This window comes from Podarcis cretensis (assembly GCF_951804945.1).
Source record: "Podarcis cretensis genome assembly, chromosome: 13".
Classification (NCBI taxonomy): Eukaryota; Metazoa; Chordata; class Lepidosauria; order Squamata; family Lacertidae; genus Podarcis; species Podarcis cretensis.
The window spans coordinates 15457721-15484085 of NC_137182.1; the positions used below are offsets into that span (position 1 = coordinate 15457721).

The following is a 26365-nucleotide window of genomic DNA, read 5'->3' on the forward strand; positions in this document are numbered from 1 at the left end:
ATTTAACAATCAATCCCTCTTCACAGAGAACTCTAGGAACTGGACCTCTGTGAAGGGAATAGGGGCCTCCCAAAAACTCCCAGCACCCTTAACAAACACCAAGTCCCAGAATTATTTGGGGGAAGCCATGACTATTTAAAATGGTTGTTGTTGTTTAGTTGTTTAGTCATGTCCGACTCTTCGTGACCCCATGGACCAGAGCACGCCAGGCACTCCTGTTTTCCACTGCCTCCTGCAGTTTGGTCAAACTCATGCTGGTAGCTTCGAGAACACTGTCCAACCATCTCGCCCTCTGTCATCCCCTTCGCCTTGTGCCCTCCATCTTTCCCAACATCAGGGTCTTTTCCAGGGAGTCTTCTCTTCTCATGAGGTGGCCAAAGTACTGGAGCCTCAGCTTCAGGATCTGTCCTTCCAGTGAGCACTCAGGGCTGATTTCCTTCAGAATGGATAGGTTTGATCTTCTTGCAGTCCATGGGACTCTCAAGAATCTCCTCCAACACCATAATTCAAAAGCATCAAATCTTCAGCGATCAGCCTTCTTTATGGTCCAGCTCTCACTTTAAAGTGGTACCATAGTGCTTTAAATGTATGGTGTGAACAGGGCCTTAGTCATCATTGGAATTGCCAACATAGCTCAGTGGGCGGAAACCAGCTGTAAAGGGGCTGTGCCTATTGTTTTAGGTTAGCGGGTAATTGCTGATGTCTTCTGAGTCGCAAATAGGTTTGTTCAACACACATTGAGGCTGTGCCTTTTTTTGTGAAGCAATCAGCTGCCAAAATGCTGGCCGCAAGCTTCAGTGTCACACAGAAATCATCCTTGGGTGTGCAGAGCAAAGCAACAACTTTTTTCTGCATGGCGTATAGAGGCAGATGTTTGCTTCTCTGGTTTTGTAGAAGTGTGTGTGGAGCTGGCATGCCACCCTCTGGGTCTCATGGGTGGTGGGCAGCTGTTCACAGGGCTTCTTCTAGTCTTGGGTGGCTGTTGTTTTGTGACTCTGTCCTCCTCTCTTCTCCCCACAGTCTGGGACGCTTTTACTTGGGGCTCCTGGTGGACATTACTTTGGAGGTAAGTGCTTTCATTCCCTTCCCTTCCCCGCAGCAGACAAAGGACTCTCCAGATGTTGTTGAACTACACCTCCCATCTTCCCTGACCCTTGGCCATGTTGGCTGGAGGTTGATGGGAAGGATCTGTCGTGCCACAGGCTCCCTGCCACTGCTGTAGGCCGAGAGCTCCAGGAATATGGGGAGGCCAGTTAAGGCCATTAGTAGCTACAATCCCTGATGGATATCTTCTTCCTCTTTTTAAATAATTTTTCTTAGAGTTTGCGGAAAAGGGATAGAAAGATTATCATCTATCATATTTTTATCAAGACGTTTAAATAAAAAGAAAGCAAAAAGAAAGCAAAGAAAGGGGATAGAGCAATAGAGAAGGGTTAAAGGGGAGAAGAGAGAGGAAGGAAGGAAGGGAAAGGAAAGGAAAGGAAAAGGAAAAGGAAAGGAAAAGGAAAGGAAAAGGGACGGGAAGGGACAGGAAGGGAAGGGAAGGGAAGGGAAGGGAAGGGAGGGAAGGAAGGAAGGAAGGAAGGAAGGAAGGAAGGAAGGAAGGAAGGAAGGAAGGAAAGAAAGAAAGAAAGAAAGAAAGAAAGAAAGAAAGAAAGAAAGAAAGAAAATACAAAACTTCAAATTCTTCATCTGTTCACTACATATAAATGTTATTCAACTCAGTCACTCCAACATAGGTAAAGGTATCCTGACCATTAGGTCCAGTTGTGGCTGACTCTGGGGTTGCTGCGCTCATCTTGCTTTATTGGCTGAGGGAGCCGGTGTACAGCTTCTGGGTCATGTGGCCAGCATGACTAAGCCACTTCTGGCAAACCAGAGCAGCGCACGGAAACGCCGTTTACCTTCCCGCTGGAGCAGTAACTATTTATCTACTTGCACTTTAACGTGCTTTCAAACTGCTAGGTTGGCAGGAGCAGGGACTGAGCAACGGGAGCTCACCCCGTCGTGGGGATTCGAACTGCCGACCTTCTGATCGGCAAGTCCTAGGCTTGCGCCTAGCGCCACCCACTTTCTATAAACCAACATTATCTTCAGTCCTCAAACCCAAATGTCATTAGTTCATTTTCTTTTTCACGCAAAGCGTCTATGAGAGGTTTCCTACCTTCAGTAAATGTTAGCAATGACTTTTCTCTGATTAAGCAGGTCGGTTTCGCCATCTCGGCTAAGTCCACTAATTTTAACCGCCATTCCTCCATGGTTGGTAACAACAAGTCCTTCCATCTTTGTGCATATAAAAGTCTTGCCGCCATAATCACATATTTATCAAAGCTCCTTAGTCCTTTCCTAATTGTATGGATATGTCCTTCCTCCACTGTCAGAGGCAGCATGCTTCTGAATACCAGTTTCTGGAAACGGCAGGAGGGGAGAGTGTTGTTGCACCAGGTCCCACTTATGGGTTTCCCTTGGGGACCCCTGCATGACCTCTGAAAACACAGGATGCCAGACTAGATGGCCCACTTGCCTGACCCAGCAGGCACTTCTTATTAGAGAATGTGAGAAATCCATATTTAGCCTTTGCTTGCTAGTCTGCATTCCTTACTATTCAGCAGGGTGAGGCAGACCCTGTTCAGTTGACCACTGTCCTTTTTAGCACCTGGTTTGTGGGAACAAATGAGGGGACGCGGGTGGCGCTGTGGGTTAAACCACAGAGCCTAGGGCTTGCCGATCAGAAGGTTGCGGTTCAAATCCCCGCGACGGGGTGAGCTCCCGTTGCTCGGTCCCTGCTCCTGCCAACCTAGCAGTTCAAAAGCACATCAAAGTACAAGTAGATAAATAGGTACCGCTCCGGCGGGAAGGTTAATGGTGTTTCCGTGCGCTGCTCTGGTTCGCCAGAAGCGGCTTGGTCATGCTGGCCACATGACCCAGAAGCTGTACACCGGCTTCCTCGGCCAATAAAGCGAGATGAGTGCTGCAACCCCAGAGTCGGCCACAACTGGACCTAATGGTCAGGGATCCCTTTACCTTTACCCTGTGGGAACAAGAGCACAAATTGTCCATCCAGCTGCATCTGCTGCCTCATGTAGGTGGTCCCAGCCTTGCCGAGGGACTGATGCCTCTACCTTGCTCCTCTTCCAGGGCTGATCTTTTCATCCAATTTGTCCACGGTCCTAGCAAATGCTCCTCTCAAACATACCCTTTTGTGGTCACTGAATGAGCTGCAACTCACAGCTTTCACCGCCTTATACTACGATGAATATCGAGGTAAGGGGACATACATCTTCATCTGCAAACGCTGGAGGAGCTGAGGGAGAGGCAGAGCTTATGAGAGGAGTTAAAAGGAGTTTGGGAATAGACTAAGGAAAGAATGCAAGGAAGTCTTTTACCCCCCCCCCCAAAGCCACATCCCCTTGGGGAGAAATCTTTTGTGGGCTGCACACCAAAAGTGGGTGAGACCCAGAGGGACCTCCCTCTTCCCCTGCCCCATGAATCTCCTGCCCATCTCTTTCATTGGACTTTATCTCAAAGTTGACAAAGACTGTTCTAAGGCGTCAGCAAGGGGGGGAATGCTTGTACCTTCCCCCTTTTGATGCTACTGCTATTGAGGTTATGAATACTGCACACATGGAAGCCGTTGGGTGGGAAAAAAATATGACTCTCATTTGAAATAAAAATTAACCAGTCCAAAAACAGGGTTCAAAAGCTTTACATACAGAACTTAACTCCAAAACAAGTTGAAACAAATAAAGCTACTTCCAAGTATGTAGATGCATAGTTTCTTATACTTGTCCTAATGTAAGGCATAATATCTTAGATTGCATATAGCTTGCATCCTCAGCTAAAAATTAAACCTCCGTCTCTTCCCCAAACAGCCTCCAGTGGCCCGAGGCTCTTTACTGGAGGACAGAGGTTAACACGTCCATTCTCTTCAGTAGCTTAGAACAAATTACTCACTCTACCCAAGATGGATGCCTGCAGATTAGCATATGCTAATTAGACCTTTAATATGATCTCTTTCATGTGACTGATCCTGGGGAGATACAGTCCCATGATAGATCCCCACTAATGATTAATCTGTTTGGCTGTTCATTTTTTGTGTGTGACATTTTAGTGTATTTTTGATCTCTGTGGAAGCCGCCCAGAGCGGCTGGGGAAACCCAGCCAGATGGGCGGGGTACAAATAATAAATTATTATTATTATTATTATTATTATTATTATTATTATTATCATCAGCATCAATTGAATTTTCCAGTCTTGCTTCACAATATTTAATACAGGCACATTCTATATTTATTTTGCATTTCAATGTACGTTAAACAATCATACTTAACAACTGTTCCTTTTTCCAGGACTGCAGCTCATAAATGGTACCCAAGTATACTGGCTCCCAGCAGCACCCCTTCTTCCCCAGTGACTGACCCTGTTCCAAGTGGTTTGGGGGAAAGTTCATCCAGAGGGGACAGAAAACACATTTTGGGAAGGGGATGGGAATATAACTCAATCAATCAATCAATCAATCAATCAAATCCGTTTATTGTGAGGACCATGCCTGTGCACAAAAATCAACACTAAAATCAGTAGTTAAAAATATTAAAATTCATTACATACTATGCCAACAAAACCTTCTTCCCACAAAGTAGAAAAGGAGGGAAAACGAACAGCGAGTTAAACAGACGATGAAGGGGTCTTTACATTGTCGTTCATAAATCTTTCCCTGGCTTTCATGGCCTTCATCACAAAGACCTCTACCACATGGGTAATGTGTGGGTTTGCATCAACTAACAAAAATTTTACTCTATCTTCAGGACTGGTTATAGAGATGGGTATAATTTGCAACAATGCGTCTCTAAAGCCCGAGTAAATGGGGCAATAGAGGAAATAATGTGTAAGATCCTCTTTAATTTTCATAAGGCAAGGACCTTGCCTATAACTCAATCAAGTTAAAAACAAAACAAAGGCTGGTGCAAAGATGTTGCACTGGTTGTGCTTCTCCTCTCGCCATTACCCTCCCCATTCTGGCTTGGCCCTTTGGCCAAAACTAGCCCTGGTGGAAGGAATTGTCTACAGATAAATGAGCCTCTAAGGCAGGGCTTCCAGTGTGCCCTAGAAAAGATGAACTTTCTATCCAAGGGGGGAAAGAAATCTAAACTATGTCAGTCATGCAAACTAAGCAGACTTGCATATATTAAAAGTAAAGGTAAAGGTACCCCTGCCCGTACGGGCCAGTCTTGACAGACTCTGGGGTTGTGCGCCCATCTCACTTAAGAGGCCAGGGGCCAGCGCTGTCCGGAGACACTTCCGGGTCACGTGGCCAGCGTGACATCGCGGCTCTGGTGAGCCAGAGCCGCACACGGAAACGCCGTTTACCTTCCTGCTGGTAAGCGGTCCCTATTTATCTACTTGCACCCGGAGGTGCTTTCGAACTGCTAGGTTGGCAGGCGCTGGGACCGAGCAGCGGGAGCACACCCCGCCGCAGGGATTCGAACCGCCGACCTTTCAATCGGCAAGTCCTAGGCGCTGAGGCTTTAACCCACAGCGCCACCTGCGTCCCCTTGCATATATTAACACATACTATATTAATACATACTTTTCATACTTGGTTCTACTTCTGCTGCTCATGGGTAGGAGCACAGTGAGTCCTTCTTAGCTTTGGAGATTTTGCCAGATGACTAAATCTTCTCATCCTTCCATCCACGCAGGGTATTCAGTGGCTTTTGGGGAGTTTAATGAGGACCCTGAGTCGCCAGGTAAGGGAAGGAGTCTTTGTCGGGGGTGGTTTTTCGGGGTGGAGTAGGGTGGGGTCTGGAGCTGAGCAAAAGTCATCTCCTGAAATTCTCCATCCTTTTAATGAATGGCAAAATTGGGGAGGGAAAGGAAGCCATTAAGTCAAATATTCTCAGGGGGAGTAGAAATTCTCTGATAGTTCCTCGGAGGTGGGGGATCACCATTAGCAGTGGCACGGCTACTTCCTTTCCCCCTCCTAATTCTCTCCAGCCACCCTAGCTTCTGAAAGTGGCAATTGCATGTTGGCATCCTCAACATCATGGGTTGGCAAACTAAGGCCAGATCAGGCCCAATTGCCTTCTAAATCCGGCCCCCGGACGGTCTGGGAATCGCCAGTGCATCCGTTCTTTCCCTCTCCCTCCCTCTCCCACAGCGGCAGCGGCAGTGCCTCCTCCTTCCCTCCTCCTGGCTTCTCCCTGCCCTGCCTAGAGGAGGAAGGGGGCAGGGCTTTGTTGGTGCCAGCCCCTCTCCGGAGCCGTTTCACGTGCCACTCATCGCAGCTCCGCCGCCACCAGCCCCTGCCGCTTGCAAGACACAGGAGCCGCAGTTGGCTGAGCGCCCCTCTCAAGCGGCTGCCATTTAAAGCAGCCCTTCTCTGGAGCCCTTTTACACACCGCTCATTGTCCCTCATTCATCCCCCCCCCAAAAAAAAATAGTCCGGCCCCCCACAAGGTCTGAGGGACAGTGGACCAGGTCCCTGCTGAAAAAGTTTGAGGGCCCCTGCTCAACATCCTAGCATTGTTTAGGGTATTGTGGGGAAAACCTGAGAGCTTCCATTTACATAATAGGGGAAGTAATTGGAGGACAGTCAGCAGAATTGCCCCCCCCTTTAACTCTTTTCAGAAATGTTGGCTCAGCTCTAGGTCAACAGGGGTACAGTAGGTACCCCTGGCTTTGCGGCTTGGTTAAGCTTAACTTTGCTCAACATAAACGACTGGCTCTTATTGCTAGGCATTTGAATTGCAGCTGCATACCGCAGACAACAGTATACATTTAAAACAGATTTAAAGCACAGTTCCCTACCCTCCCTCCCAAAAAGAATCCCGGGAACTGTAGTTTGCTAAGGGCACTGGGAATTGTAGGTATGTGAGGGTTAAACCTAGAACTATTTGTCTGGGGGAGTGCCTTATGGGGTGTACACAAACCTTAGTCATGGACTGACTTTGTGACTTTAGTCCAATCCATAGCTGTCAACTTACAGATTTGAAAATAAGGGACCTGCAGCCCCACCTGTTCCAGGCACTCCAGTCTTCCTGTCCTCCTGCAGTCTGGTCAAACTCATACTGGTAGCTTCGAGAACACTGTCCAACCAACTTTGTAACCAGAGGTTCAACTGAATAGAATCTGAATCACATGCACCACAAGGCCTATGCATCCTCACGTTAAGATGGCTCCCCGGCCTGGCTTTGCACTGCAAAGTTTGCAGCAGCACGTGCAACAAAATGACGTCCAGCATTCAAAAAACCCCTCAGCTTGCATTAACTAGCCACACACAAGGCATGCAAGCTCCACCCCCCAGTCGTTCTTAGACTTCTTATTGGGTGAGCAACACAGCCAAGCAACACAGTTGGAGCCTCCCTCCTCCCTGGCCGGCAGGGAGGGAGGGAGAGGAGCTGCTTCCTTTGAAATTTAAGGGAGATCATTTAAGGGACATCCATCAATAAGGGACAGCAGTGGGACATGGCGCTGGAATAAGGGACTGTCCCTTCAAATAAGGGACACTTGACAGCTATGGTCCAGTCAGTGTCTCCCAGCCCCACCCTTTCCATCTGTAAAATGGGAATTATACAATTAACGTATTTTGCCAGGCTGCTGTAAGGAGCAACAGAACAACGAGCTGCTGCTGTTCCTTGCCTACAGTGTGGGGCAGGGGCCTTTTATCTTTTAACATGATCAGTAAGATTTTATGAGGTTGCTAGGGCCATCCCTTCTTGGCCACAGTTTTCCAAACTCAGATAGCTCTTCCCGAGTCTCCAAGCTCAGTCTTCAGGACGCTTTAGCACAAACCTCATGTCTGGAGTGTTGCGAACTTAGCCTACTGGGTGATTCACAACCTCTGAGATGGCTCTTCTCTTTGCAGAGTATGTTGTGGGCGTTCCTAACAAGAGCCTGACAAAAGGAGCGGTGAGTCCTGTGCAGGAGACCTACATTTTTTCTTCTGCGCATCTGGAAATAAGTGCACAGGCTGTGCTGAATTCCCGACACAAGAGGTTCCAGGGGCGTCAGGCCTGTATGCTTTGTGTCGTGCCTTCCATCTAATCCGAAACGAAAGAGCCCTGCATGCTCAGAGACACCCTTGTCTTTACTGTTGTTTCAGTATACAGTGGTACCTCTGGTTGCGAACAGGATCCGTTCTGGAGGCCCGTTCGCAACCTGAAAAGAACGCAACCCGCGTCTGCGTGTCTGCGCACACGCGGGCCGTGATTCACTGTTTCTGCGCATGCGCGTGACGTCATTTTGCATGTCCGCGCATGCGCAAGCGCCGAAACCCGAAAGTAACCCTTTCCGGTACTTCCGGGTTGCCGCGGGACGCAACCTGAAAACGCCCAACCTGAAGCAAATGTAACATGAGGTATGACTGTATGTTCTAGGGCTGAGAGCAGTGGCACCCAGCTTCAGAGGACGGGGTGTGTGCTAATAATGTGCCAAAAATAAGCCCTGTGGCACTCTGCCGTTATTATTTCACACATTGCCTTGCATTGAAAGCAGGTTCTAGGGGTCATAGGGAGGAGTTATGACACAACCATGTAGGCTTTGCTTGCCACTGCCCAAATGCCTCCTTGATTTGGGGCTCCATCTGTGCTGTTCTTACCCTGTGAAGTACACTGTGGTCACTCCCAGCAATGGAGGGCGGTGGTTGCTTTCTTACCTCCACCTTCTTGACAAATATGGAGGGTGGGATTCACTAACCCTTGAAATCCCCCTGACTCTCTTATCCCTGTCCCCCATCCTAGGTGCAAATTTTCACCTTCAAGCATGCCTTCCATCTTCTGCGGTCCCTCCCCAGTGAGCAGGTAACGAAGCCTTGAGCATCATGGTTTCCTTCCCTCCTGCCTCTTCCATGGCACGCTTTTCTCAGCCAGACATAATGCCAAAGGGGTATTATGAAACCTGACACAGGGCCTTCTCAGTGGCTGCACCCAAACTTGGGCGCTCCCTGCTGAGAGAGGCTCAGCTGGCCCTTGATGACCTTCTGCTGGCCAGCAACCCATCCTTTTTATTTATAAAGGCTTCTTGAGATTATTTCCCCCCACTGTATTTAATCTGTCGTTTTTAAATTGAATTGTGTGTTGAAATGGATGCCTCTTGCTTTTATTTGCTTTTTATCTGCACTTATTTGATTCTCATATGGTCTCATTTCAGTATTGCTTATTAAGCTATATGGATTGGCTATTTTGTATTGTTGCCTTTACTATTACTGGCTGCCAGGATGATGATGATGATGATGATGATGATGATTTTAGTAATATAAAAGTGGGAGGTGCACATTGTTTTTCACCCTCTTACCTCTTGCAGGTGGCATCCTATTTTGGGCACACAGTTGCGGTTGCAGATATCAATGGCGATGGGTAAGGCCACAGGAATTAGCATTGCAGTTGGCAGTTGATTTGGATTTGGAACAGCTCTGGTCAAACTAAGGACTCAGCAACATTAGTAAAGAAAAAGCGTTTTATATGTGTTATAATACTGTGACACCAGATGGCGCAGTGGATTACTGTTTTTCACTAGAGCCAGTGTGGTGTAGTGGTTAAGAGCGGTAGACTCATAATCTGGGGAACCGGGTTCGCGTCTCCGCTCCTCCACATGCAGCTGCTGGGTGACCTTGGGCCAGTCACACTTCTCTGAAGTCTCTCAGCCCCACTCACCTCACAGAGTGTTTGTTGTGGGGGAGGAAGGGAAAGGAGAATGTTAGCTGCTTTGAGACTCCTTCGGGTAGTGATAAAGCGGGATATCAAATCCAAACAACAACTCTTCTTCTTCTTCTTCTTCTTCTTCTTCTTCTTCTTCTTCTTCTTCTTATGTGATTTCTTGCTATGAGGTTTACAACACATTTTCCTAAATCTCCTTTTTGATGTGTCTAGATCCAGCTAGAGTTTTAATCTATCTTCCCCCTGCTATAAATATAGCTTCAGGTTGAAGACCTCATCCCCCTGCACTCAGATCCGAACCCTAACACTAGGCTTAAATTACAACCCAGTGCACTGGGAGGGATATTAACTATTGTTCCAGATATTAATAGCGCACAGTTTGAAGGTATTGGAATCACAAGAACAGACTCCTTTTGGAAGAAATAATCATCCAGGGCCATAAAAGTATTATTCAAATTTTTGCTTGCAAAACTCTTTAAAAACATAACATAAGCATCAAAGATACACCCCAAATACAGTGGTACCTTGGGTTACAGATGCTTCAGGTTACACACTCCGCTAACCCAGAAATAGTACCGCAAGTTAAGAACTTTGCTTCAAGATAAGAACAGAAATTGCACGGCGGTGGCAGCAGGAGGCCCCTTAGCTAAAGTGGTGCTTCAGGTTAAGAACAGTTTCAGGTTAAGAACGGACCTCCAGAACAAATTAAGTTCTTAACCCGAGGTACCACTGTATCCAAACGATGTCTTGTGCTCTCTGGAACAGGCTCAGCATCTTAGAAATAAAAGATACCGGTAACTCCCAAAATCAAAATGGTGTCTCTCTCCCCAGTTCCAGACTGCCTTAGTCTGCCTAAGGCTATGCAGCTCTTTTTGGAGAGTCATTATCACATCCTTTTGTTCTCTGCCTGTTCTGAGAAAGACTAAATAGGCAACTCCCTTCAAAATGGAGATTTGCAACTCAGTACCTCCATCACATGATCAAAGGTTCACTCTCAGCACAGAGAAACAATCAACAGGTGATCATTAACTAGTTACAGCTCAGAGTCCTTTAGAAACTTACTGTGGAAAATGTTAGCCCAACGTTAGCCATAGAATTTAGCCATTTCCCATTTTAAAGCTTCATTAATACACATACATTTTTCATTTCCATGCCAATTGAACCAATTTATACTTAACAGGGATGTGGCTCATGGGGCCAAACCTGGGCCCCTTAGAAGTAAAGGTAAAGGTAAAGGTACCCCTGCCCGTACGGGCCAGTCTTGACAGACTCTGGGGTTGTGCGCCCATCTCACTCAAGAGGCCAGGGGCCAGCGCTGTCCGGAGACACTTCCGGGTCACGTGGCCAGCGTGACAAAGCTGCATCTGGCGAGGCAGAGTCGCACACGGAAACGCCGTTTACCTACCCGCTGGTAAGCGGTCCCTATTTATCTATTTGCACCCGGAGGTGCTTTCGAACTGCTAGGTTGGCAGGCGCTGGGACCGAGCAGCGGGAGCGCACCCCGCCGCAGGGATTCGAACCGCCGACCTTTCGATCGGCAAGTCCTAGGCGCTGAGGCTTTAACCCACAGCGCCACCTGCGTCCCCTTAGAAGTACCATGTGCTAAAGCAAAGGCGAGAGTGAGGGACTGGAATGGCTATCCCAAACTGCCCCTCACTCCAGTTTAAATGGCCATACAGTAAAACTGCTGCTGATCACAATTTAAAAGTAATTCAGAAGCATGCATCCTCCCCAGTGAGCCCTCTGATTAAGACTGCTGTTTTAATCTAGAAGCTTGCACACCCCCAAACACCCCAAAAAAGTTAATTGAAGGACAATGTGTTACCTCTGTTTCCTCCCTTTCCTTTCTCCATGAGATCTAGGTCCCCATTTTTTGAGTCTGCTGCCATCTCTTGTCAGTTGGCTGCTCCTGCAGCCTTGGCAGAAACGAGCTTAGGTTTTGCCCTGAGGAGCAAATCATTATAGTCTTCTAGAGTTGGAAGGGGCCACAAGGAATCTTTTGCCTAACGTGGGGCTCGAGATTAATGTGAGATTAAGAGTCTTGTGAGCTGCAATCCCAGCAGCCAAATAAAACATTACTTCAGTTGTCTTTGAACCCCATGCTTGAGATACCACTTTTTGGTTTTTGAACCGAAAACAGACATGGGAGCTCCTGATCAGATTCAGGGCCATGGAACAATGGGAGGTGGGGTAACCCTTCCCCACATTCCCCCCAGTGAAACGTACCCCACACCCAAGCATCTTTGTGCTGCTATTAGCAGCTTCAGGTGCAAGCGAGCTAAGGCTGATGGGATTTGTAGTCCAAAACATGTGAAGGACATTGTACTGGGGAAGGCATGTATATGGCAATATCTAGATTTCTTGACCGCTATTCAGTGCCATGGTATCTTTATGGCTGTGTACACCCTATTCAGCCATTCTAAGCTAATACAGACATTCTAAGCCAGGCTTGGACCATAATGAAGGCTGATCGCCAAAGAATTGATGCTTTAGAATTATGGTGCTGGAGGAGACTTTTGAGAGTCCCATGGACTGCAAGAAGATCAAACCTCTCCATTCTTAAGGAAATCAGCCCTGAGTGCTCACTGGAAGGACAGATCCTGCAGCTGAGAATCCAATACTTTGGCCACCTCATGAGAAGAGAAGACTCCCTGGAAAAGACCCTCGTGTTGGGAAAGATGGAGGGCACAAGGAGAAGGGGACGACAGAGGATGAGATGGTTGGATAGTGTCTTCGAAGCTACCAGCATGCGTTTGACCAAACTGCAGGAGGCAGTGGAAGACTGGAGTGCCTGGCGTGCTCTGGTCCATGGGGTCACGAAGAGTCGGACACGACTAAACGACTAAACAACAACAACAAATAATAATAATAATAATAATAATAATAATAATAATAATAATAAATTTTATTTATACCCCGCCCTCCCCGGCCAGAGCCAGGCTCAGGGCGGCTAACAACAGTAAAATTACAGTAAAAACATAATAGTGGGGGGAAAACACCAATTTAAAATACAAGTTAAAATGCAATTTAAAATGCAGTCTCATCAAAACCATAAGGGGAGGGAAACATAAGGGTCAGACTGAGTCCAAACCAAAGGCGACCTCTTAACAAACAACAGTGCCCAGAATTATCTGAGGGAAATCTTTCGCTTAGAACAGCCTTCCTCAATCTTGGCCCTCCAGGTGTTTTTGGCCTACAACTCCCATGATCCCTAGCTAGCAGGACCAGTGGTCAGAGATGATGGGAATTTAGTCCCAAAACATCTGGAGGGCCGAGATTGAGGAAGCCTGTTCTAAGCAAAAGATTTCCCTCAGATAATTCTGGGCACTGTTGTTTGTTAAGGGGTCGCTGGGAACGGCAACTCTGTGAGGGGTAAATTACAGTACCCAGAATTCTTTGCGGGAAAGGCTGTGTTTCAAATGTGCTTTGACATTCTAGTGCCTTCGCAGCCTATGTGTATTAATGGCAACCGTGCTGCTTATGTGTGGGAAGAAGGAGAAGAAGAAGCTTCAGCAGAGAACTGAAATCAATGTACTGGTAGGATTGGTTGCCTTAGATCTTCTAACTCCCCCCCCCCCCAAAGTCTGGGTGGCTTTGCAGTGCAGCTGCTAGCTATGATAGTTGAGAGTGGTGCCTCCATGCCTAAGGGCAGTCTACCTGCTTCTGCCCGAGACAAGGTTTTTAGTTGCTGCTTTGTTTTTTTTGTTTTTTTAAATAATTTTTATTAACTGGCCAATCACATCAAATTAAATCACATCATATAAATTCCGAATTACAAAGCCAAATTTTTAAATTTTGTTGGGGGAACCCATACTTCAAGATCCAAAGGGGAATTCAGATCATCTTCTTATTACTGCGTTAATGTCCAAATCAGTCCCAATCAGTCCAAACAAAGTTCATAATTCTATCCAGTCTTATCTTGGTGTTGCCACATCATATCTTGTTCGTATAATTTCTCTTTTTCCTTTACGATCTCTTCTGTTAGTCTCCTTAAGCCGATAGCAAGTGTAATAATCCTGTGTGGATTTCCCGTTCCTCCACTAAGTCCAGATGGTTTCCATATATCTCCTTCGTAGATAACATCACTTTATCCATCGTAAATTTTGGCATTTGTCGCTCTTAAGTCCCACCGAGGAGTTGATTCACGATATGTAAACAACTCTATTTCTCTCTTTCTCCTCCCAGACCCAAGAGCTCCCACAATGCCTCACAAAATGGCGAACGGCATTTTTTCCTGACTGCGTCACTCCAAAACTCTTAGCTTTCCAGCTTCATCTTGAAACATTGCTTTGGATCGAAAGTTTATCTCCACACAGCCTTAAATCCACAGCTTAAGTCCTTAATTTCTGACTCATTAGGGGAGGGGGATTCTTGTTAAATCACATAAAAAGGTAGAGGCAGGTTTTTCCCCCCCTCCCCCCTCAGTCATTACCGTATCTTGACGTTCTTCTCGTATTTTATTGTTGTCTTGTTATCAGAGATCTCTTCTGTCAGCAGTATTTACTCCCCTTTTTCCTTGATGTATGTGCAATTAATCATGTCCAAATTATTTCTTTTAAAGATCATTGCAACCAGCGGCGCGAATCGGGGACGGCGTCGAGGAGTGCCGAAAATCCCACAGGAGGGCTTTGTGCCTAGTGCCCCCACCCCCACAAATTCGGGGGTGGTATAGGGCACAGCAGGCAAGGGCCGTCCCCCCCATAATCCTGGGGGGGTTAAGGAGGCTAATTACCCCCATCATAGCCTCCAAATTACCTCGTGTGGGTCGGAGAGATGTTATTGTCAGCCATCTTCCGATGCGCCACCTAGTGGCCCCCCCTAGTTGCTGCTTTGTTAATAGTGCTTTAGAGCTTGCAATTGTTTTACTGATTGATTAATTATCAATTATTCTATATGATTTTATTTTATACAATTAATTACTTTATATGATTTATGCTGCATTTGTGATGTTCTGTTATGCTATTGCTATATCTAGTTTGCAAGCCGCTTTGGGATTCATTTGAATGAAAAGCGGCATAGAAATTCTATCAGTCTGTTCCTACTGCTTGGGTCACTGAGCCCTGTGAGTGCATTTGGGTGAACTCCAAAATTGTGGAACTGCAGACTTGCGAAGGATCCCTGAAAGTCATCTAGCCCAACCCCCTGTGATGCAGGAATCTCAACTAGTTCATCCATGGCAGATGGTCTCCAACTTCTGCTTAGAAACCTGGCAGATCTGCAAATCTATTATGAAGCAGCCTGCCTGAGTTGGTTAAAAGAATGGATTACATTGGATAATGCAGACACCCTGGACCTAGAAGCAGCAGCATCTCTGGCTGGAGTCTGACATGATCAGAGCTCTAAGGGGACTTTCCTGTTCTTCCCCCTGAACTAGAAAAGATGACATCTTGGTGGGGGCCCCTCTCTTCATGGAGCGCTACTCTGACCGGAAACTCTATGAAGTGGGAAGAGTTTACTTATACCTGCAGCAGAAGACGCCCACTGCTTACAGCACCCCCTGGCAGAGGCTGACGGGCACAGATGTCTACGGTCGTTTTGGCATGGCCATTGCTTCCCTGGGCGACATAGACCAGGATGGATGCACTGGTAAGGATGGGATGGAAGGCCACCCCCCCTTTTTTCTCCCTCTCTTAACCCCCAATTTCCTATTCTCCATTCCCTCACCCCACAATCGAGTGTTCAAGGTTGACTGTCGGAGCTTCACTTACAATCACAATCCGTTCCTCACCATAGCATGGGCGGAGAGTGTTTTGTTTTAACCCGAGGGCAGCATTCCCTTCCAGGGGCCACATGCCAAGAGAGGACAAGGGCCAGAGGTGAAATTGGGCGGAGCAATGGATATGGATTTTGCCTTTCTACTGTAGCCTTATTAGACTTTACTGATTGGTGGGCTCTGTGTTGCTCCCGGACGGGAGGAAGGAAGTCAAATGACACCGAGGGTTGGTTCAGATAAAGAGGTCTTTATTTCTGCTCTCCGGAGCAGCAGAAAGGCACTTGCGTAGTCAGTCCACAACAAGTCCAAAGAAATGAGAGATTTCATGCTGTATATATATCCTCCAGGCACCCTCTCCCCCTTCCCCAGGAATCTAGCCATGTCAGCTTATACGTGCAGGTTGACATCATAGATGTTCCTGCTCCGGTACTCTTAACCATAAAAGGGTTTTCCTTCTTGTAATCCTGACCATAAAAGGGTTTTCCTATTCCTATATTCTTATCTTGGAACAAGAGGTCACCAGCTCCAAGAACATACTCTGGTGCTGTTCCTGGACTAGGTCTGTGCGTCAGAGTGTGGTCGGGATGTAAGATAAGACCTAGACGTGTCATCCCTGTTCCACTTTGGAATGGACAAGGCCATCCGTCATTACCAGCCTTCATGGACTGATAAGGGAGAGAGCTTTGAGCACTTGTTTATACAGCTGGGTTTTGGCTCAAGAGCTCAAGTTAAAGCATTTTAGAAATGCTCCCTTGGAAAAGGAAAAAAACGTGGATTTTGGGTCCCATTTCAAACTGACTGCACAGAAACCCATTCCTTCACTACGGCAGACTTGTATTCTGTTAACGATAAGTTTGTGTTGAAGAAGTTTGCCCTCAGCAGGCCCTGGTAGTTGAGGGAGGAGATGGGAGGAGGATAGCAAAATAGGAGAGAGGGAGAGACAGAGAGAGATAATGTGAAGAATGCAAATGGATATGATTAATAAAAAAAATCTCCTTAAGAGACACTGAAATGTATTACTCATAGATATTACACATTTTGTGTTTTGATATTGTGATTTTATGTGGTAATTGCCCAGAGACCTGTTGGGTATAGGGTGGTGTACAGATTTAACAAATTATAATAATAAAATACTAAGCGCGTAGATACAAAACCTTGTTCCTACTCACATTTACACATTCCTCTTTATCCTCCATGGAGGCAAGCAAGAAACATTTTCAGAAGCATTCTGAAAATTGGAAGAAATTTAAAGACTATTTTAATAGATATTGTAACATTAAAAATTTGAAGTTACCTGAAAGTATCAGTTAGGCCTAGGATTAAATTAGGATTTAATTATTAAATGAGATTTAGAAGGTTAAGAAAAGTTAAGAAACTTGACTATAATTGGAATATTGTTTTTAAATAATGATATTGGAAAACTGCTACCTTTAGTTACAAGGAAATTCAGATGGGAGGGACTGGAGGAAGTCAAGTAATATGTTTATAAGGTTGGAAGTTTAATTAATTATTAATTTGTACTGTATTTGAGTCTTTGTTGTTATATCTTTTGTTGTTATTTCTTTTATTTCTCTTTCTCTTTTTTTCTTTTTTCTTTATTTATTTTTTTAGTTTGTGTTATATTTGTAAAAAGCTTAATAAACATTTTTTTTTGGCGGGGGGGGGGGACATTTTCAGAAGCATTCTAGCCAAGCAAAAATGCCCAAGGAGGGTTAGACAAAAAGACCCAGAGAGCCGTGTTAGAATTCACATCCTCCCCAGAGCCAAATGTGGGAGTACCCAGAAAACCCTCAATTTAAGCCTCAGGACCTCCTCCTGGTATTTGAATCCTGCCTTTCTGGGAGTGGAGGAGACCTTTGCCTTCCCCACCACACAGACGCCTTTTCTGCCTGACCTGTTTCTGCGTCGTGGGCTTTTGCCCTGCTTCTCTCCGTTTCCCCGGCATCTTTTCTGACCAAATGGGTGACTTCACCTTATTGATTTGGTTCATGTTTACATTCTCATCCATTCTTTCCTTCCACAGACATAGCCATCGGAGCCCCCTTCGCCGGCCAAGATGGAGGTGGCCGTGTTTACATCTACCGAGGGCACCATGAGGGCTTGAGTTCATCGCCAACCCAGATCCTTGAGAGTCCCTTCTCTGGGCCAGCTGGGTTTGGCTTCGCTATACGCGGGGCTGTGGACATTGATGCAAATGGCTACCCTGGTAACGTACAACGGAAGTAGGCAGCCAATGGGTTTTAGCACTGCCTGCACAGGTGACGGCCATTTTAGGCATGTCCAACGGACGCGCGATCGCTGGCGCACAGATCCTTTCGGTCCCAGAAGCAGGAGGAATGAGGGTGGGGCACAGCACTTACGTTTGTGGGGGCTGGGAACAGGACCCCTATGCAAATAGGTTGCCGCCTGTATTAAATAAGGGTTTTCCATACTTGAACTTTGCCCCGCTCTTTCCCTGCGAAAACCCTCTCTTTAGTATTTAGATCGGAGCAAACGTCAATCTGGGTTTCCCGCAGATTTCCATTTGTTCCAATTGAGCTTCAAAGAGCAGCTTTTCACAAGAAAAGGTCTAGAGCAAGAAAAAAAGGGGGGGGCTTGGACACTGAGCTTTAAAACTAAGGACCATACCTGGAAAGTGTGGATAAGCCCTAACTTGTGAAAGAATTTTGACTCTTCAAAAGGCTATGCCAGATGTCCTGTACCTAGAAGAAAAAAATGAGGCATATAATTACCGTATTTTTCGCCCTATAGGGCACACTGGCCCATAGGGCGCACCTAGAATAAAGAAAAAAAATTTATCCCCCCCCCCCAGGCACGGGGCCCGAGCTTCCCCCGACCCCAGACCCCAGAACAGGCTGCTATCTGCAAGCCTTCGGAGCCCGGCAGGAACTCCCGCCGGGCTCTCCAGGCTTGCGGATATCTGCCCGAAGCCTGGGGCACGCTGCTCAGCGCGCCCCAGGCTTCAGGGTGCAAGCTGCTATCCACAAGCCTAGGGAGCCCGGCGGGAACTCCTGCAAGCTCCCAAGGCTTGCGGATAGCTTCCTGAAGCCTGGAGAGCGAGAGGGGTCAGTGCGCACCGACCCCTCTCGCTCTCCAGGCTTCAGCGAAAGCCTGCATTCGCCCCATAGGACGCACACACATTTCCCCTTCATTTTTGGAGGGGAAAAAGTGCGTCCTATAGGGCGAAAAATACGGTATTTACGTTTATTAATTGCCTTGCCGTTCGTGGAATCCGCTGTCATGATACAAAGCTTCTCTTTTATATTTGCTTCTTTCATTGGGTGATCCTATCTGGATAGCATAACATATATTAGCTGAAAATCATTTTATTTTTTGAATAAAAAAAGTCTAGATTTTGCAAGGGTTGTTTTAATTAGCAGGTGGTGCAAAATTTGCTTAGGTTTTGTAGAACTTAATTCCTAATCGCATCAGTGGAGTGAGCAGAACTGGGAACCCGAGGCAGCTTGGTGAGATGCTGCAACACTGAATCATAGAATCGTGGAATTGTAGAGTTGATAGGGACCCTTAGGATCATCTAGTCCAACCCCTGCAATGCTGGAATATGCATCTGTCCCTTAGAAGTATCAAACCTGCAGCCTTGGCATTATCAGCTCCATGCTCTAACCAACTGAGCTATTGATGGACTGCTAACTTTTTTTGGTTGTCTTGTTCACCTTCACAGATGTGCTGGTGGGAGCTTTCAGAGCCAGCAAAGTGACTGTGTACAGGTGAGTCGATGGAGCCCCAAGACCAGTGGAACGAGATTTCCCTGGAGACCTTGTTGCCTATAAATGCTCCCCCACCCCTCCCAGTTTAGGCCCCTGCTTTTTGGAGCAACACCCGTGTGCTTCCATTTCAAGCTCTTCAGCCAACCAGCACTGAAAGGGTTAGGAGGGAACCATGATCGTTCCCCTAGTTTGGTAGAGGTGGGGGAAGATGATTGTAAAAAGAAATATCTTTATGCCTTCATCACCCTGAGGATTCACTCCATGCCCTCCTTCGCGTGCCTCCTCCTTGAGAGGTTCAGAGGGTGGCAACACGAGAACAGGGCCTTCTCTGCAGTGGCTCCCCATCTGTGGAATGCTCTCCCCAGGGAAATTTGCCTGGCGCCTTCATTATACAGTCGTACCTTGGATCTTAAACACCTTGGCTCCTGCAACAAATCAGCTCCTGAACGACTGAAACCCGGAAATGAGTGTTCCGGTTTTCAATTTTCTGAAGCTGAACATCCGGCGCAGCTTCTGTGGCTTCTGATTGGCTGCAGGATGCTCCTGCAGCCAATCGGAAGCCGCGCCTTGGTTTCCGGGAATTGAACAGACTCCTGGAACGCATTCTGTTCGAAGACCAAGGTACGACTGTACACCTTTAGGCACCAGGCAAAAAAGTTCCTTTTTAACCAGGCATTTGGTTAATCCGATTGACATCCTATGCCCTTTTAAAATGTGTTTTTTTGTGTGTAGGGGGATATTGGGTTGCTGTTTTTATTTTTATTAGGTATTTTGTGCTTTTATATCTTGGTTTTATTCCGTGAACAGCCCTGAGACCCCCAGGTATATGGCAGTATATTAATAATAATAATAATAATAATAATAATACCTTGACATCTGCAGAAGTGGCCATAATTTAACTACCCTGTGGGCAGAAAGAAGGGGAGTCGGTGACAGTCACTAGCTCATTTTCAGTTGCATATATCAGATGCTGTTGAACAGCAACTCTAATGCTGACAGAGGCTGATGGGAAATGGAACCCAACATCTGGAGAGCTAGAGCAGTGACATTTCTTGTAGAGGAACATTTAGGGCCAGAGGCACCAGCGATTGGGGGGCAGGGGTTCCACATCATGACGTTGCATGTGTGAGCATTGCACCTCCCTTCCTAAGTTGGGCAGAAGCTTCCCAGGCTTTGGGAAGGAGGTGGCAGGGAAACATTTAGGGGACTAGCCTAGTCTCCCTAGTCTAATAATAATAATAATAATAATAATAATAATAATAATAATAATAATAATTTATACATCGCCCATCTGGCTGGGTTTCCCCAGCCACTCTGGGTGGCTCCCAACAGAATATTAATAATAACAATAAAGCGATAAAATATCAAACATTAAAAACTTCCCTAAACAGGGCTGCCTTCAAATGTCTTCTAAAAGTCAGATAGTTGTTTATTTCCTTGACATCTGGTGGGAGGGTGCTCCACAGGGCAGGCACCACCACTGAGAAGGCCCTCTGCCTGGTTCCCTGTAGCTTCACTTCTCACAGTGAGGGAACCGCCAGAAGGCCCTCAGAGTTGGACCTCAGTGTCCGGGCTGAACGATTGAGGTGGAGACGCTCCTTCAGGTATACAAGGTCAAGGCCTTTTAGGGCTTTAAAGGTCAGCACCAACACTAACTGCACACCACAGAGCTACAGGTTCCTCAGCCCTGTTGTTGCGTACTGAATCCATCTCCTCAGCTGACCAAAGGTTTCTTTCTCCCTTAAATGAGCCACCTCATTCTCGCTTGCTGCCCTATATACATGGCACCATCTCTCAGGACACCTGTTTGACCAAGCTGGGCATCTAGCAGGCCGCCAGGTGACCGGCCCTTGTGTACAAGGATGCATTTCAAGTTAGGAAAATTGCTTTAAAGGCAGGATGAGCTTTGACATGATAAGGTGTTCTAAGCCCCTCAGAAGCTGTAGATTTTGCCGCACGGAGGTCTCGTGCATTCGTCACCAACACTTTGCCAGTGCTGTTTGACAACAACTAGAGAATCAGCAAATGCTTCTGGTCTCTCTTGGAACTTCCTGCCTGCTTACCCTTGTTCACTATGTTTATGGTCCCTTTCAGAGCTCAGCCAGTCATGTTTCTCAAAGCCCAGATGGTCCTGCCAGGTGCGCTGAACCCAGAGAAGAAATCGTGTACGGTAGCAGGAGTACAAGTCAACTGGTGAGCCGGGTGGGAAGGGCATTGAATCTAGATCCCTTTGTAGCCTAGGAGATTCAGGTTCTGTGCTCCAAATCAACGAGACATGTCAAAAACAATCAAGGTATGCCATTGGTTTTCCTGTTTGCAGGATTTAGTTAGGTTTTGGAAATTGGTTTCGGGGATCTTCTTGGAACCTTAACAAAATGATAATTGAAATTACCCCTCATTTAAAAATCATCTTCTTCTTTGGCGATCACTCGTAGCCGAGTAAGATTGTCTTCCTTAACACGGTTTTAACAGTGAGTATGTAAGTGACTGTGGAGGCCAATCCTGGATCCACATGTCCTTCCACAGTGGGGACATTGGTTTCCGGGTGGGAGTTGATCACGGTGTGGATTTGCCAAGCGTGCCTTCTTCTTAGCACGTTTCTCCCTTGCGTCCTGAGTTCGAGTGTCTTCAAAGCCCATGACACCTTTAGTAAAGGTTGTTCTCCAACTGGGTAACTAGTAATAAACATCTTCTCTAAAAAAAAAAAGTTCAGAACACAACTGGGCATGGGTGGGGAGAGGAAATATAGCATAAGAAGAACCGTTTTAAACCAGCAGAGGAGGAAATCACAAATTACTTATTTCTGGGTCCATCAAAAAAAGAGTAAAGTGTGGCCAGCACTTGCAAACAAACAAGGATCATTCAGGGAGGCAGAGTTGGTTGCCGGCTCCCAGTCAATTGTACACTCATCAGCCACATCATGCGTGAAACAATCCTCATTGCTTTCCTTCTCTTCAACGCAGCTTCACAATCCAGATATGTGCCGAAGTGTCAGCAAAGAGGATTCCGCAGAAAGTCGGTGAGTGTTGCATTGACTGTGGGAAGATGTGGAGGTCTTGTAGTCAAGCTGCCGCAGCACTGGGGAGAATGAGATTGGCAGAATGGACTAAACTTATAGATAATAGCCATCTTTCTGTTTCGGAGGCTAGCTTGCCTCTGTTTGTGAATGATAGGTTTTCCAGAGGTGGAGGCAGTGGTCAGGCAGGATTTCCAGGTTTTTTTCGTTCCTCTTCAAGACATTTCTGGGGAAAATAAAAATCTGCTGCATTCACACAATCGGCAGTAAAGGTGTCTACTATCGCACTAAGAGGGATGTCATTCATGCTGGTCTGTAAAAATTATTGTTGGGACATAGTCCAGGAATTTGGCTGATGAAGGAGTACAGTTCCTGCTGCATGCTTCTGTGGCTAAGGTAATTATGCAGCCACCAGTAGCAAGTCACCAGTAGGAAGTGGATGGAATCCTACAGTGTTTTGCTCCAGACCTCTTGATGTCCAGCGGGTAGGAAAGGTGTTATTTTGCTATCCCAGCTAAGGGTGCAAAATTAGCACGGGTTGTGTTTGTTTATTTTATTTTCCATTTTTAGATTTATAAACTGCTTAATTTTTTTAAAAAAGGCTCTGCAAGGTGTACACGAGACAGTAAGAAATTATTGACAATACACGGATGAGATCAGCAAAAATTTAAGAGCAAATGCTAAATTAGATAGGATGGTTTAAATATAAAAACGGTGTTTAGCAGACCCCTAAAACATTATAAATATAAAACAAAAGGGACGTGGGCGGCACTGTGGGTTAAACAACAGAGCCTAGGACTTGCCGCTCAGAAGGTCGGCGGTTCAAATCCCTGTGACGGGGTGAGCTCCCGTTGTTCGGTCCCTGCTCCTGCCAACCTAGCAGTTCGAAAGCACATCAAAGTGCAAGTAGATAAATAGGTACCGCTCTGGCGGGAAGGTAAACGGCGTTTCCGTGCGCTGCTCTGGTTGGCCAGAAGCGGCTTAGTCATGCTGGCCACATGACCCAGAAGCTGTACGCTGGCTCCCTCGGCCAATAAAGCAAGATGAGCGCCACAACCCCAGAGTCGTCCGTGACTGGACTTAATGGTCAGGAGTCCCTTTATCTTTACCTAAAACAATATAACAAGCGTGTCTGCCTAACGTTACCATTTCTCACTCTCGATCACCACCCGCTGTGTTTGCTTTCTGCTAATTCCCTCCCCCTCCCCCATTCTGCTAGACCTGAATGCCGAACTTCAGCTGGACCGCATGAAGCAGAAATACGGGCGACGGGTTTTGCTGCAGCAGTCCAGCCAATCGAGCCAAACGTTCCTGCTGAAACTGTCAAGAGACAAACCCAAAACCTGCAAGGATGTTGATGCCTACCTGCGGGTATGAGACATGGGCAAAGCATGGCACTTCGTATATTTTGGGAGGTGTACAGGGGGAAGCCTTAGGAGTAGTAGATTTGTACTGGACAGTTCTCACCTCGTTCTGCTTTGTTCTGAGAGCCAGTGTGGTGTAGTGGTTAAGAGCGGTAGACTCGTAATCTGGTGAACCGGGTTTGCTTCCCTGCTCCTCCACATGCAGCTGCTGGGTGACCTTGGGAAGTCTCTCAGCCCCACTCACCTCACAGGGTGTTTGTTGTGGGGGAGGAAGGGAAAGGAGATTGTTAGCCGCTTTGAGACTCCTTCGGGTAGTGATAAAGCGGGATATCAAATCCAAACTCCTCTTCTCGTTTGTTGTTCTGTAACGCTTCCCCCCTGTTACGGCCTTATTGCCATCTGGAGGGGCGCTCTTTGCCCTGTAGCGCAACAAAGCAGGACAAAAGACGAACTGGAACATTTGCGGTATAAAAAGTGACCGGTTTTCAGCAGGAAGTTGTGGGACATGTGCTAATTGGAAGTGAAGCATGCACTGATTGGAAACTTTTGCAGGCACAAACACTATTGAAAGGGAGGTCATGTATAAATGCCCCAATGCCGCCATGAGTGCAAATCATCATGAATACACAACAGGTCCCCCAGAAATGCAGAGGAAGCATAAGGAAAAATGCTTCTGAGTACATACAGAGTGCATTGCTCCCCCTTCTCTGTATTGCGAGATCAACCACAACCTGTACTGGCATCCCTGGGACCTGATGGCAAGGTGATCACAGACCTACCACTTTTTGCAAATCTGGCTTGTGAAACTAAATGGGAACACTCATTGGCTTTTCCTGTTTAGGGAAGCTTTTAATGTTTGATGTATTACAGTATTTTAATATTTTTTTGGAAGTTGCCCAGAGTAGCTGGGGAAGCCCAGCCAGATGGGCGGGGTATAATAATAGTAATTATTATTATTATTATTATTATTATTATTATTATTATTATTATTTCCTTGTTTTGGGGGCAAGAGATCCTTCCTGAGCATTCCTGCTACCTTTGCTTCTGGCAAGGCTCCTCTAAGACACCCAAAATCTCTCCCCATCAATGGAGCTCCATGCTTGCACCTGTTAAAGTGATGCCAGGGGGAAAGGGGAGGAACTTGGGAGAAGGAATGTGTGTGAGTGAGGTCATTGTTCCTGGTGCTGATGCTGGGTGAGCATCCTTTGTCAAACTGGCAGCTTTCTAATAGGCCGTTCACCAATAGGATGCATTAGTGGAGATGATGATGATGATGGTAATAATAATAATAATAATAATAATAATAATAATAATAATTTATTTATACCCTGCCCATCTGGCTGAGTTTTCCCCAGCCACTCTGGGCAGCTTCCAATTGAGTGTTAAAAACAATACAGCATTAAATATTAAAAACTTCCCTAAACAGGGCTGCCTTCAGATGGGCAATTCACCTGCATGGTGGTGTGTAAGAATATGACGTAGTTCTGCAGTTTGAAATTTTGACAGCCAGTCGGAAGGTAGAGAGCAGTGGTTCAGCTGGGCTGGCAACCATCTGGGCAGGTTGCTGGAGTCCAAGCAATTGCTTTCCTGGGATATGACGTAGGGTAAGTGGCTGTGTTGCCTATTGAAGGAGGCTGCAAACTATACATTCAAAGCACATCCACCCTACCTCAAAGAATTCTGGGAAATGTGGTTTGTCAAGGGTTGCTGGGATTGTAACTCCCTGAGAGGCAAACTACAGTGGCCAGATTTTTTTGCAGTGGGAAATAAGTTTCAAAGAGTGCTTTAATGGTATAATGTGAATGTATTTGTCTCCGTGGTAAAAATAAATATTGCAAAGACCAGGGCCAGCTCAGGGTGCTTTGCTGCAAATGTGTGCTACCCTGCTGAAGTCAAAGCAAACCCACAGATTACAAACAAACTCTGAAAATCTGGATTTTCTGGGTAAGGGCCTTAAGGCTGCCCAAGTAATTTTTGCTGCAAATTGCGGAAGTGACTCTTCCTGGCAGGAAAAATGCAACCCTAAGAAATCAAACAACTAGCCATTTGCTTCCCTTTCAAAGCAGCCGAGATCAGCCACCTTGAGTCAGTTGTCTCTTATCTAAAGGTAGACTTCACGGTGTGTCCTCAGCTAAAAGGAACCCAGACCCTTGTGAAACTGCCGTTTGAAAGACATATTGGCACCACACACACAAATCATGAGAGAGACGGCTGTTTTATGTTAGTTTTTTGTTACTTCAGATGTTGCTGGAACCAGCCTCGCAACTTCTAGGTGAGCGTTGGAGAGAAATTTTTAAAACATCCAATTTTTAAAATAAAAAATCCCAAGTGTGTTTTCTTCCATCACACCCATGAAGAAGGGCATCATGCATGCTATTGTAGAGTGTATGCCTGCATATTCAAACCATTTCACAGACCCCAGGTAGGGATGGCATTCCAGGTCATAGCTGTCAACTTACAGATTTGAAAATAAGGGAACAGCAGCCTCGAAAATAAGGGAGCAGCAGCCAAAATAAGGGATTTTACTTAGTTTATACATAAATCCGGCACTGATGGAGCCATGCTGCTTTTGCAGTTATGAAAGACTTATGAAAGGGATGCAGAGGGGGAAATCACTACATTAAGATGCTGCACTGGTTGGAGGGGATGCTAAGCAGCACGTCGGGGCTGCTGTCGTCCTGGCGCGAGGAGTTCCATCGGCCCTTCCCCACCCGAGAGAGGGGGAGGGAGAGAGACTCTTGCCCACGCCGCCTGTGAGCCCGGCATGAGGCGGTTGCGGCACAGCCGCTGAAGTGCCGCCCTTCTGCGTCCCTCCCCATCCCCTCCTCTTCCTCCTCCCTCAGGCTGCCTCCTCAGCCGCTGCTGCCACTGCTGCTGCCGCCTCCGGCTT

The 26365-nt window shown here is 46.5% G+C and overlaps 1 protein-coding gene across 1 annotated transcript in view; it reads left to right on the top strand.

Moving 5' to 3' along the window:
- ITGA2B (integrin subunit alpha 2b) overlaps positions 1 to 26365 on the top strand; it is a 52930-nt gene that overhangs the window by 7888 nt on the left and 18677 nt on the right. Inside the window, 12 exon segments of the mRNA XM_079949343.1 lie at positions 1021 to 1066; positions 3139 to 3264; positions 5701 to 5748; positions 7866 to 7909; positions 8740 to 8799; positions 9302 to 9354; positions 15029 to 15240; positions 17391 to 17573; positions 19050 to 19095; positions 21190 to 21288; positions 22059 to 22114; positions 23331 to 23482. Coding sequence (XP_079805469.1) covers positions 1021 to 1066; positions 3139 to 3264; positions 5701 to 5748; positions 7866 to 7909; positions 8740 to 8799; positions 9302 to 9354; positions 15029 to 15240; positions 17391 to 17573; positions 19050 to 19095; positions 21190 to 21288; positions 22059 to 22114; positions 23331 to 23482 — 1125 coding nt within the window.